This window comes from Chaetodon auriga, chromosome 22 (genome assembly GCF_051107435.1).
Source record: "Chaetodon auriga isolate fChaAug3 chromosome 22, fChaAug3.hap1, whole genome shotgun sequence".
NCBI classification, from domain to species: Eukaryota; Metazoa; Chordata; class Actinopteri; order Chaetodontiformes; family Chaetodontidae; genus Chaetodon; species Chaetodon auriga.
In genome coordinates, this window is record NC_135095.1 from 7,014,042 (window position 1) to 7,026,101 (window position 12,060).

General features: G+C 43.2%; 2 protein-coding genes across 3 annotated transcripts; one reads left to right on the plus strand and one right to left on the minus strand.

Moving 5' to 3' along the window:
- Positions 1 to 425: 425 nt before the first annotated feature.
- atp23 (ATP23 metallopeptidase and ATP synthase assembly factor homolog) lies at positions 426 to 3,521 on the minus strand. 2 transcript variants are annotated; one of them, XM_076721723.1, is made up of 6 exons: positions 3,266 to 3,521; positions 2,282 to 2,589; positions 1,600 to 1,681; positions 1,363 to 1,500; positions 1,191 to 1,274; positions 426 to 1,105 (listed from the first exon to the last, which is right to left on the minus strand). In XM_076721723.1, the coding sequence occupies exons 2-6, from the start codon at positions 2,296 to 2,298 to the stop codon at positions 902 to 904; spliced, it is 525 nt and encodes a 174-aa protein (XP_076577838.1). In that variant the 5' UTR covers positions 2,299 to 2,589; positions 3,266 to 3,521; the 3' UTR covers positions 426 to 901. The 2 variants fall into 2 exon arrangements, with proteins under 2 accessions (XP_076577838.1, XP_076577837.1); XM_076721722.1 differs by having other exon boundaries at positions 2,282 to 2,327; positions 3,270 to 3,506.
- Positions 3,522 to 4,163: 642 nt separating this feature from the next.
- rpap3 (RNA polymerase II associated protein 3) lies at positions 4,164 to 9,459 on the plus strand. The gene is made up of 17 exons (XM_076722910.1): positions 4,164 to 4,300; positions 4,518 to 4,678; positions 4,773 to 4,937; positions 5,027 to 5,137; positions 5,228 to 5,355; positions 5,471 to 5,592; positions 5,673 to 5,743; positions 5,831 to 5,965; positions 6,126 to 6,253; positions 6,344 to 6,465; positions 6,630 to 6,700; positions 6,853 to 6,945; positions 7,405 to 7,604; positions 7,715 to 7,895; positions 8,252 to 8,349; positions 8,449 to 8,549; positions 8,638 to 9,459. Exons 2-17 carry the CDS (start codon positions 4,526 to 4,528, stop codon positions 8,721 to 8,723), a joined length of 1,965 nt encoding a protein of 654 aa, XP_076579025.1. The 5' UTR covers positions 4,164 to 4,300; positions 4,518 to 4,525; the 3' UTR covers positions 8,724 to 9,459.
- Positions 9,460 to 12,060: the final 2,601 nt, after the last annotated feature.

The window sequence follows — 12,060 nt, forward strand, 5'->3', positions numbered from 1 at the left end:
TTTGTGATTATGATGCAGAGGGTGTTGTCTTTGAGATAGGCAGCATGTGGAGGAGGAGGGGGAAGGGGGAGGGGGGATTATGAGGCTAATTCCCTTATAACTTTCTCCTCATTAATCTCTGCGGAGGGATACGAGATTCTTTAAATGCTAATGTCCAATAAAGATGTCAGCAGTGACATTTTACAGTGGCGGCACAGATGTGAACAAAGTTTGCTGTGTTGTTGTGGGAGAACTTTTCTCACTTTACTCACATTCCTTGTCACACATGTTAATTTGAAGAATCCTCTCTTGGGATTTTTAATCATGAACGTGTCATAAGCAGCAATGCGCTTATTTGTGCTTCTTTAGAAAGCCATTCATTCAAACATTTCGCGTCAAGGTCGGACGTGTCACCTGCTCTTTTCCTCACAAACCACTAACAACTCTTACTTTTTCAGAGGAATCCAACTTTAATTCAAACACAAGTTGATTCTGTTTAATTTAAGCACAATCAGCTCTATTTACAAGACATTAGTGGAGGTCAATGTGGCAACAAGATGACGAGCAGAAAGTCAAAAAGGAAATCCTGTATTTCCTTAAAAGCACCCATAGATCACCTAAAAACAAATGACAAATAAATCACTGAGGCCTCATCTAATGCTTACTTCCACAGCAAAATCACTCCTGACAATCCCTTTATACAGAATCATTGTCCAAAAGGAAGAAAATAACACATCCTGTAGCTCCTTCCTTTGCTTTGCTGCTCCAAGGACGAATCATTCTCTTAAAATCCCTCCTGAAGGGGTACGATCATTGTCGACACACTGTCATTCTGTGGAGGCGTTTGCGCTGACGCTGCCAAGCTCTTGTCAGCGTCACCGCCACTCCCAGCACCCTTGAGTTAAATGAGAATGCAATGACACTAAAGGTTTGCATAATATCGATCTCTGCTCTCATAATCTCTGTAGGCAAACTTAGCATCCTTCTTGCTGTGCGGAATGCGTCCAAACGGTGCGTGGTCGTTGAAACACGTGTCGAAGACCTCATCCACTATTTTCTCCGCCTCCTTCCGGCTAATGTTCCTCACGGCCAGGATGGAGCGAAGGGCGCGGCCTCTGACACACTCCTGTCCGGGAAAGAGAGGATCTAAGTGTGAGCGACACAAACCTGAAGCCTGTCAGTGAAAGTCAGATTTATCCCCACAAAGGTACCTGATGATGCTGCTTCAGGCCAAAGTTAAATCTGGTGGCTTCATTGGTAAAGGAGCAGTCTCCACTGAGGTTAGCTGCCCGAATCTAAAAAAAAAAAGGACAAAAAAGGCTGCAAAAGCTTCAGAGACAAGACTTAACTCAAAAGCATGATTGATAATACACTTGGACTCACCTCAGAACAAGCCAGATGTCTGTAGTTATTAAACCAGTCCACATGGGCCCGACAGTGGTCAAAGGCATGAATGAGCTCATGTGTGACCACCCGGTTCATATGGGACTGCTGGTGGATGTTGTTCTGACACAAAACGATCTGCAAACACATGCAAATCTCATTAATGCTGAACAGTCAAATTCTTTTAAGCCATCCAAACCTGCTTTGTCTTTGTTACTGCCGAGATCGCTTCCTTACTTGAGAAGTAGTCGCATCAAAGCCACCGCTGACCGTCCCATCACAGTCTTCACAGGAGAAATGTCGGTCTTTAAACACTTTGCTGGGTTGAGAGGAGAAAGTAAAGTGATGCTAAAGGAGGGCTGCAACTACTGATTATTTCATCATCGATTAATCTGTCAATTACTTTCTCAGTTAAGCAGTTAGTTTGGCCTAAAAAATGTCAGAAAATGATGAAAAATGTGGAGCAGTGTCTTCCAAAGCCCAAGATGATAACCCACAGATACTAACATTATTAAGTGCCAATGAAGCAGTGGAAGGAAGAACAGCTTGAAATGGTCACAACATTAGAGACATGGCACAGAAATATTTGGGCAACTGGAATGTTAACTAGAAATTTTCATTTTGCAGAATGCCTATACTAGCAAACAATAAAAGGACACATTCAATTTGAGATGAAGCGCATTTGCACAATCCAAAAAGCAATATCAAGGCTGTGCTTCAATAAACTCTTTTGATAAATTCAGGTCAATACTTTTGTTTCTTTTAAAAACTGTTAATGTAGGTATCCGGATACTTATTATGAAGTAGAACTAGCAGTAGTAGCATTTGAAAAACTGTCATCTGTTCAATGTAAACAAATAACCAGTCCAAGGTTGTTTGCAGCAATGTGAGAGTGGTTTTGTCTTAAAATGATACGTACCATCCTGAACTTTTCATGGCACTGAGGAGGAGTTTGGCGTACGGACCTGGGAGGAAGCACAGAAACCAAGTGGAGCTGAATACACAGTCGTTAGCATTCACTGACAGGAGCTACTGCTAGCTAAGTTAGCTAACGCTGCATGCTGCTACTGTGACAGCGAGGTTACAACGTTAACCTTAACGTTAACGTTAACGGTAGCTAAAGAACAAACACATCTGAGAGAAATCATAATCAAACAAGATATCCAGTCTTCGCTGTGGAGATGCCATTCCATTTATTAAGGCAACTAACACTAGCTAGCTAGCATACTCACGATTCCCTGATTGTCGACCCCAACGCGGGACTATCCCCGGTCGGCACTCTCCCGCTAGCCAGACTATCGAGCCCACCGACATATAACGGAGCTAGTTATCTTTTTTATGTTAGTTTTTTGTTACGTACAAGTGTATTTGACATATAATTAGTGACATATTGTTTCAAATACACCTACAGTATGACCATTAGCCTATGAATTGACTTTGTCGTTACGTTTTAACAAGTGGTGGATAAATCCTCTTTCCGTTTCCGGTCAGTTAACGTCACATCACAGATACTCTTGAGTTCGCCATGCCTCTGGTTTGGTAGTACGATGTACTGTATCCTTCGTTCAGTATCTGTGGTAGTAGTTGTAGTAGTAGTAGTAGTTGTTGTTGTTGTTGTAGGCCTAGTAATCAGGGATGGGCAAAGATACATCTAAAAGTATTCCCAAATACAATGCTATGATAATACGTGAAATCTTACTGGAGTGGTGTGTTAAGAAATAATACGTGTGCCAATACATAATATATGCTATAAATGACACGAATACGTGAAATATAATCAGGGGGCAGTGTATATATATGATAATACGTGAAATATAATCCGGCGGGATAGATCGTCTAAACCACCTGGGGCTACGCGTCCGTGAGCGAACTCAGTTGGGAGTCCCCGTCTGTCGACCCATACTCACTAGTTTCCATTGCAAACTGCAACATGACCTGACACTTGTGGTTGAAAGTGAACAAGCTCTGCTCGATTGAATTCCTGAGCGTTCCCTTTTTCCTCTCCGGGAATAAGTTGTATCCATATTCCTCCTCTTGTTTAGTCTGGCCCATTGAATCAAATGTTGTCTACGATTTGGAAATGTTGGCATAAGTTCTCCTGGTAAAATACCGCTAGCTAGCAAGAGAGGTCATACTGTTTTGTGGATCACGTGGTAGCCATAGGTCAGAGGTAATGAACAGGGATTTTTATTTGTAATTGTTTTGTAATTGGATTGACATCGTTCTTCTAAAAAACAGTCAACAAATACAGTTCTCTTTAATATAACGTTCATATATATACATATATTGAAAATCTATGAAATGCGTTTTGTAAGAGATAAGTGTACTGTATAGATCGTCTATTCATAATGTAAAGGGAAGTCGCCAACTCGGACAGCGATGTGTGGACCAAAACCAAACAGAGAGAGACAGTTACCAGTGCAATTTCACTAACAGCCAGCTGTGTGCGTAACATTTTTTATAGGACAAGGCAAACGGACCCAGCAGACACCTTTTATGTAGACATTTTAGTTTATATTTTGCATATAGTTTGTTGTATTTTCTTGTTTGTTTTGTAGGAGATAGACAGCCCACTTCTTTACAAACGCATAGGTTGTAATTAGTAACGACATCAGAGAACCCTGTGGGTTGTAAAAGAACAAATTTGTCAAGTCTTGTGCGATGTCTAGTTTCTTTTATAGATGTGTTATTTGCGGGCTTTCACGAATTTGCAAGTCAAGAAAGGTTTGAGTTTTTTGGAGGAAGATATCTGTCGTAGCATAGACGATCTTTGGTTACGCACAACGCATACTCAGCAGCGCAAAGGCTGCTGGTACTCGGCTGTCATGGCTCCGAACATAAACAGAAACCCTTGAATAACGAAACATTTGAAGTATTTAGCCATATTAACTGGAGCTGCACTTTAACTGTAATTATCAGTCGGAAAAAGAAGTGCCAGGTACTTTACAAAAATTAAATAGCTACAATAGTCACTTACGCTAACTTTATTTTCCTTTAATGTTTGGTATTTCTGCTAACTACCTAGTTAGCTGCTAGCCGCAAAAGCATGACAGCGTGATTCTCGTGCTTTCCTCTTGGCTGCAGCACCAACCTCAAGACAACAACTGCTACAACAACTGTTGAGAAATTGTCCAAAACAAATGTCTGTTTCACAGGAAATAGCATGTCCGGGGGAAACAAAGCCATTGAGTTACAGCTTCAAATGCGGCAAAATGCCGAGGATATGCATGGCTTCATGAAGGAGCTGGAGAACTGGGAGAGAGACATAAAGAAGAAGGACGAGGAGCTGAGGACGGGAGGACTTCAGGAGGTCCAGGTTTGTCCCTACTGTGGATAAGCATCCATCTCAGTAACAGGTAATGTACTGTAGGATCTTCGGGCGTCAACAGCTTGTTGTCTCTGTGTTGCAGACGACGCTCCCACCTGTGCGCAACAAAGACTACAAAACAAAGATGAGGGAAAAGAAGAAGAAGAAGAAGGAGCCAACAGGCAATGGAGACGCAAAGAGAGCTGAGTGCACGCAAGCCTCGAGGATAAAAGCCTATGACTACCGTGCATGGGACAAATTTGACGCGGTAGCTATTGTTTTCTTATAAATTCTACTTAATAGGATTGGTGGCTTCATAGAGTAGTTGATTGAAGAGAAATGCTTCCTTGCTCGCAGGACAAGGTTCTGTCAGAGATGGATAAGGAGGAAAGTCTCGCAGAGTCAAATGAGTCCGACTCTGAGGAAGCTGTGGTCGATAAGGAGAAAGCGTTGACTGAGAAGGAAAAGGTAAATACTGTGTGGCAAGTGATGCAAGAAATGCACAGAAGAGACGAAGGATTTGCCTTTTGCTAAAGCAGATTATACTTTTGATTTTAGGGCAACGCATTTTTCAAAGATGGGAAGTACAACGAAGCTGTTGAGTGTTACACAAAAGGGATGGGTGCAGATCCTTACAACCCCGTGCTCCCCACAAACCGAGCCACCTCCTTCTTCAGACTCAAAAAGTAAAGAGCATGTATCATATCACTGCAGTTTAAAGGATTTTTCAGTGGATGTGAATGACGTCTTACTGTGTTGGCTTTGTTCCCCTGTAAATCACTGCCACTTTGATCTCTGCAGGTATGCTGTGGCAGAGTCTGACTGCAACTTGGCGATTGCTCTGGACAGCAACTACTTCAAAGCGTATGCGCGAAGAGGAGCGGCACGGTTTGCACTGAAGAAATATCAGTCTGCATTAGAAGGTGATAAACTCTTAAAAGGATGAGATTAGCTGTTTAACTTCAGAGCAGTGAGATGACAATATGAATCTGTTTCTGAACAGATTATGAGATGGTTCTCAAGCTTGACCCGGGGAACGTGGAAGCACAGAACGAAGTCAAAAAAATCAAAGAGGTAAGAGTGAAACTATCATTCTGGGATGAGCCTCATTTCTCAAGTCTTCTTCCTTTTTATTTACTCTCTTTTCCTGGTTGGTTTCAGAGCCTCGAACATGAGGCCCCAACCCCCTCAACTGAAGCCACACAGGCACAGGAGGCTCCCCCAGCGGACCCTGAGCAGCAGAGACTGATGGAGGAGCAGCAGAGACGACAGGAGGCGGCGATACAGAAAGACAGAGTAAGTGAGAAGCAGCCAGATAGATCTCCTAAAGGCAAGTTGCAGCACTGTTTGGCACACAGGGACATTTTCAGATCCTGATGTTCCCTGAAGAGTTCAAGCCGTGTTTATTTGGAAGCGGTTTTCCTAAGCTGTGACATTTTCTGAATGTGCCTTTCAGGGGAATGCTTATTTCAAAGAGGGGAAGTATGAAGCGGCTGTTGAGTGCTACAGCAGAGGCATGGAGGCGGACAGCATGAATGTCCTACTGCCTGCCAACAGAGCCATGGCCTTCCTCAAGCTGGAGAGGTAATCATAACATTTATATATCCAGCACTTTTTCTTTTTTTGAGAGCGGCAAAGGGGTCTGTTTAAAAAAAGATAAAACATGTGCTGCAGGTATAAGGAGGCAGAGGAGGACTGCACCAAAGCCATTTCTCTGGACAAGACGTACTCCAAGGCTTTCGCCCGTCGTGCCACAGCCAGAGTGGCTTTAGGGGAACTGCAGAAGGCCAAACAAGGTGATGTATAGAGCAACACTGGAACAAACAGCAGCAATGAAATCAATGAGAGCAGGGTCTCTGCAGATAAATACACCAGCACACACTGCTCGTGGGTCATAAGTGATGAAATGAAAATGAAATTGCACTGATATTGTTTGTGTGTGGGTTTGTGTGTGTTACAGATTTCCAGGAGGTGCTGAAACTGGAACCGGGGAACAAGCAGGCACTGAATGAGCTGCAGAAACTCCAGATTGTATGTTCCAAAATTCAGTTATTAGTTCAAGTGAACTGAGCTAGTATAATCCATCCTAATGTACAGATGACTAATGGACACATCAGACTTCTTCAGCTTCGACTTTCCACAGACCTCACTCGCCTCTTGTTAATGTCAATGTCTCGTGTTAGGCCTTGGGCTCCAGCGGCCTGCTTCAAGCACCAGACAGCACACAGAGGAGAACAGTTCAGCCAATAGACAAACCAGCACATCTGCGCTCAACTGTAAGTGTTTTGTTGTTTTGTCTTTTTGATGAAAACACTGTCTCTGAACTTTGCTACACCGAAGACAGTCTAGTCGGTATTTTTGTCACTGTGTTAATGAATTAAAAGTGCAGTAAACATAGCATATTTGAAGACTTTGCACAAGTGTTTTAGAGGTTAAAAGATTAAATAATTAACATAAACACATGTAACAATAAAAGTAATGTCAGAGTGACTTTTTTATCTTTATACAATTTGTACTTGTGAAAAGCAGATAAATTAATTCAAGTAACATACAAATCGTGCTTCTTCTTCTTCATCATGCGTTAACATCATTTTTCCAGCAGGTGGCAGGATAGGCATGACTGATGATTAATCTTTATTAGAATTCAATTCAATCAACCATCTGATGCTTTTTGTAAAAAGATCGACAAACTTTGCCGTCGCATTGACTGATGCTGAACATCTGTCGCTCTTCAGAAACCACTGAGGAGGATTGATATCGAAGAGGTGAGTGGGAAGGTGTCGGTGTCTGAGGTGGAGTCAGGTGGGTCCAAGTCCTTCGTCCAGGAAGTGGCGAGGGAGGCTGAGGACGAGTCCTCTCCGCTGTCCACATCACCCAGCGCCAAAATGATCAAGATCGAAGAGATAGCAGAGGTCCCTTCACCCTCCTCTGAGCAGTTAGTGGCGTTAAATCTTCTATTTCATGCACTAAATGCTGCATTCATGTGTAGAATGTGCTATCTGTTATTCTCACTTAATAAACACATGTTCTGCCTCTGTTTCCAAGGGTTCCTTCTAGCAGACAGAGCAAACAACCAGTGCAGGAAGTCACTCATCCTCCCGAACCGTCAACTGACCCCTCCCCGACCGTAACAGACCTGCCTCCTCCACCCGCTAACAGCTTCCAGCTGGAGGCCGACCTCCGCAAGATAGGAAACCAGCCCGAAGTCATTTACAGATATCTGAGTGTGAGCTGACTGATTACTGGTGACAAGATCGTATTTGTGTGTTCAGACAGTGTAATTATATGCTGTCAGCACTGCTGTGGAATGGACAAAGAACATTTATTGTTGATTTGTTTCTGATTTTTCACAATGTGTTTTCTCACTGCCATGTCAGCCTGCACTGATTTCCAAAGACGTCACTTGAATCTCATTTTCAATCACCAGCAAATCTGAAATCTGATGGAGAAGCTAGATTGAATTTCTTGATTTCTGAGAGACTTTTACAAAATTCAGTATCTCCAATGAATTGGAGAACCACCTGAATATCAAGATTACCCCTTTGTTTCAACTGAAGCCTTGTTTTTGTTCTCGTCTTGCAGCAAATCAAGCCTGACGCGTACGCAAACATTTTCCACAACTCCCTTGAACCTGACATTCTCAATCAGGTCTTGAGGACTCTCCATGGTTTCTACATCAAGTGAGTTTTTAAAGATTCTCAGAGGAAAGAATCCAGTGTTCTGTTCAGCATGGTCACATGTTTAGTGTTGTACTGTACATTAACGTCAGCCTTGTGCAGGAATGAAGCACCGGGCGTCACAATGGAGGTCCTCAAGAGCGTTGCAAGCGTGAGGCGCTTCGACATGGCCGTCATGTTCATGTCGTCCCCGGAGAAGAAAGGTTGAGTCACTTTAATGTGCTGAAGCAGATGACTTTTCAAACACTCTCTCCATCATGTTGATAATTGTGTGACTTTTCTGTCCCCCAGTGCTGAAAGAAGTGTTTGACTTCCTCCACCAAGCCGAGCTGGAAGAATCGTCTGTCACAGCCTTACAGAAGAAGTACGGGCTGTGACGCTTGGATTGAAAGAAAATCTACAAGTTTAATGGACTTTTCAACACGCAGTGCTGCATTGTTTTCAAAGCCAACAAAACAATTAAGTTACAGTATAATACCGAATAAACTTCAATTGATTTTCAGTAAATTGGACTGCTGTGTTACGGCCCTTCACCTGTGGAAATGCAATGTCAGCGTCTTTTTCTTGTCATCACACTGTTTATTGGAAGCTGGAAGTTGGAAATTCACAAATTGTTGATTGTGATTCTGACCTTGGTGCATTTTAGTGGTTGAGATGATGAAAAGAGAGACTTCCAGTGTGGCATCCTGTTCTTTGTGCAACAGCTAACGTCATAAATACTTCCTGTGTAAATGTGTATGTTTAACCATTTACTGCACAACTGTTCGCATAAATATATGAACATGCAATGAGAGACAGATGTTGCACTTGGTACTAAGTGACGTTTGAACATCACAAATATGCTGCTTAGTTGAGAGAGAACCTTCACCAGACGGAATGGTCTATGAGAGGAAAGTGTGAATTACCAACTTTCCAATTCATCTTGAATGCAGCATAAAGGTATGGATTAGTCTCTGTGAGTACTTTGCCCTGTTTGAGAGTTCCTCCCATTCTTAAGCCTACCAAATAAATCCCGACACTGCGTTGGCCAAACCAGATTAGACAATAGAAAACTGTGAGCGATGCTTGGTCTTTTTCCAGATGCTTAAATGCAAATAAAGGTGTATTTTGTAACTTGCGTGTGTGCTGACTCAGTTGTTGTTGACTCAGTAACAACAGAAGGAGATTGTTTATAACTCAAATGTGTCACAGGGGTGATGAATTAACACTGTAATCAGTAAGCATGCAGCAGCTCATTGTTTATTAAGTATAATAGTGTATATTGTGTGCCAAGACAAATGGGAATATGTCATGGAAGGATTTTCTTAAAGCCCAAAAATGTTTTACTTAAACATACAATCCATAAGTCCTTTTTCTATACATCTTTAATCTTGCTCAGGGTCACAAAGAAGTAGGAACCTGTCCCAGAGTGCACTGCACTAAAGGCAGGGAAACACCCTTTTCAGGTCACCAGTCCATCACAGTGCACGCAATGCCTGAGCAAATACAGCCCTACACATACAGTTAAGTGTCATTAGTAAAAAGATTACCAGAGTGTTTGTAGGTCAGGTTCTCCCAGGGTCTCAACATCCACACCAGTTTGGATCTGCGGCACATAAATTAGAGTTAAGACAGATAATAGCTATGACCTGTGTCTAAATACACTCTGACAGCAGCATACCTGAGACACTCAGTGTCTCGCTGACCATCGCCGTCTGTCCGGTGAATGTGTTCTCAGCTTGGCAGCTGAAGGAGTCTTTGGAGAGGTAGCGGTTCACGGTGATGTCAATCACGCTACCCGTCACTGTTTTCCCATACAAGGTCCATGTGAAGCTGCAGGGAGGACTGCACTCAGCCGAGCACGTAAAGCTCGCCGTGACCCCTATTTCAAGGGCATCTGGTCCTGAGATGATCACATTCTTTGGCCCATCTGCAGGAGAAGCAGCACAAATACAACCCACTAAAACTCAAACAGGTGGTAAGAGGCATCATTCCTTCCTTTAACCCCTGATATTGGCTTACCAGGCACCACCACTGTGGTCTCAGCTGTTCTGTTCTTCTTTGTCACTGAGTTAAAAGCCACACAGGTGAGGTTGGCCTCGTACGGAGGTGTTACAGGTGTGAAGAGGATGGAGGGACTGGTAGCCAGAAGCGTGCTGTGGTAAAACCAGGTGATGGAGCAGACAGGGAAGCAGTCAGCCAGACACTGTAGCTCTGTGGTAGATCCAGGCAGAGCGAACGTCTGCTCACCCACAGGCCCTTTGTTGGGTTTCACAATAAGCACCTCATCTGGGCCGTCTGGAAAATGTAAGACACCTTGTTTGGATACTCAGCTCTGATTGGTTGTTAGGACTTTAAATTACCAGCCTTATAGCTTGCCATTTTAGACTAAGACATGGTCTACTCACAGTTTACTTGCATCAGGTAGCCAACAGACGTGATGGGACTACCACCATCATCTACTAATGAGTTGTAGTAGAGTGTATGGTTTGAACTCTGCAGTACCGAACACTGGTACACCCCTCCGTCCGCTTGCAAGAGAGGACTGAAGGTCACTGAGGTGTTGTCAGGGGAGAAATGCACTCTTTTAGATGCCACAATTGGCTGTTTGTTCTTGAGCCATGTAATGGAGGCTGGGTCCTCAAGGCCAACACACCGCAGAGAGAAAGACCCACCTGCAATTGGCAGGGTCCGTGAGGCGGGACGCACTGAGAATGGATCTGTGAAGAAAAAAACCAAGTGACATCAAAACTGATGAGCATACAAGGCTCCTACACCATAACACATGAAACCAATGCAAAATTTGTTCAACATCATTTGGGAGCAAAACTCACCGATGGCAGTGATGTTCTTAGTGACAGCGATAGTGGCGTTAGATACCATGTTAGTGACCTCGCAGGTCAGAAGTTCAATTTGAGAGTAATCACTAAAAGTGATCTCCAGACGACTGGCAAACTTTGACCCGTCCCCCTGATGCACAGTGGATGTCTGCACTTGGTCACCCTGGAAAGTCCTGCCCATGGACTTCCATGTGAATGTACAGGATGGAATGCATGTGGCAGAGCATGTGTATGTGTACTGTTTGCCCATTACCACTGCACTGTCACCAGTGATCATGATGTTGGATAGACCTAAAGAGGGACATATAAAAAGACATTTGAATTTCTGAACAAAACATGGTGTCACAGATGCTGAATTTACCCACAATTGACCCAGAATTTAAAAGTGAATTGATGCAAGGTGCAGATTCTGTTGTCAGTTGTCAACACAAAGATCTGCATTAATGGTGCAGCATTTTAAGCTCAGTGATTGGATGTTTCTTGCCAAAATCCACCTTGTGAGTCGTAGTTATCTCAAAATATTTGTATGTACAGGCTTCTACCTTTGACTTTGTATCAAAGTCTGATGAGCGTTTCATCATTGTGTTAAAGGCATAGAAATGCTCCAACTGTGGGTCAAACAACATTGTTTATTTCTGGAATCAGGGGTGTTGGAAATAGTTCATCCCACATCACAACTCTACTGAATACAACTCAGAGGTCATTTCGTTCACATACCTGACACCCGCACAACCAGAGACTTGGAGATGTTGAGATGTGAGACAGTGTCCTCAGCCTCACAGATCAGAGTTTCAGCACCAGCAGGTAGAGAAACTGAAATGGTGTCATCTTGTGTCGTGCTGTACGTCCCCTTGTCTGAAACAACAGTCCAGGTGTAGATGCAAGAGGGGTAGCA

Coding starts and splice junctions, on each gene's coding strand:
- atp23 (XM_076721722.1), bottom strand. CDS start 3,414: ATGGGCCAGACTAAACAAGAGGAGGAATATGGATACAACTTATTCCCG. Junction 2,328..3,269: donor GCAGTTTGCAATGGAAACTA/GTGAGTATGGGT, acceptor GCTTCCTCCCAG/GTCCGTACGCCAAACTCCTC. Junction 1,275..1,362: donor GACATCTGGCTTGTTCTGAG/GTGAGTCCAAGT, acceptor TTTTTTTTTTAG/ATTCGGGCAGCTAACCTCAG.
- rpap3 (XM_076722910.1), top strand. CDS start 4,526: ATGTCCGGGGGAAACAAAGCCATTGAGTTACAGCTTCAAATGCGGCAA. Junction 5,966..6,125: donor CGGCGATACAGAAAGACAGA/GTAAGTGAGAAG, acceptor TGTGCCTTTCAG/GGGAATGCTTATTTCAAAGA. Junction 6,466..6,629: donor ACTGCAGAAGGCCAAACAAG/GTGATGTATAGA, acceptor TGTGTGTTACAG/ATTTCCAGGAGGTGCTGAAA.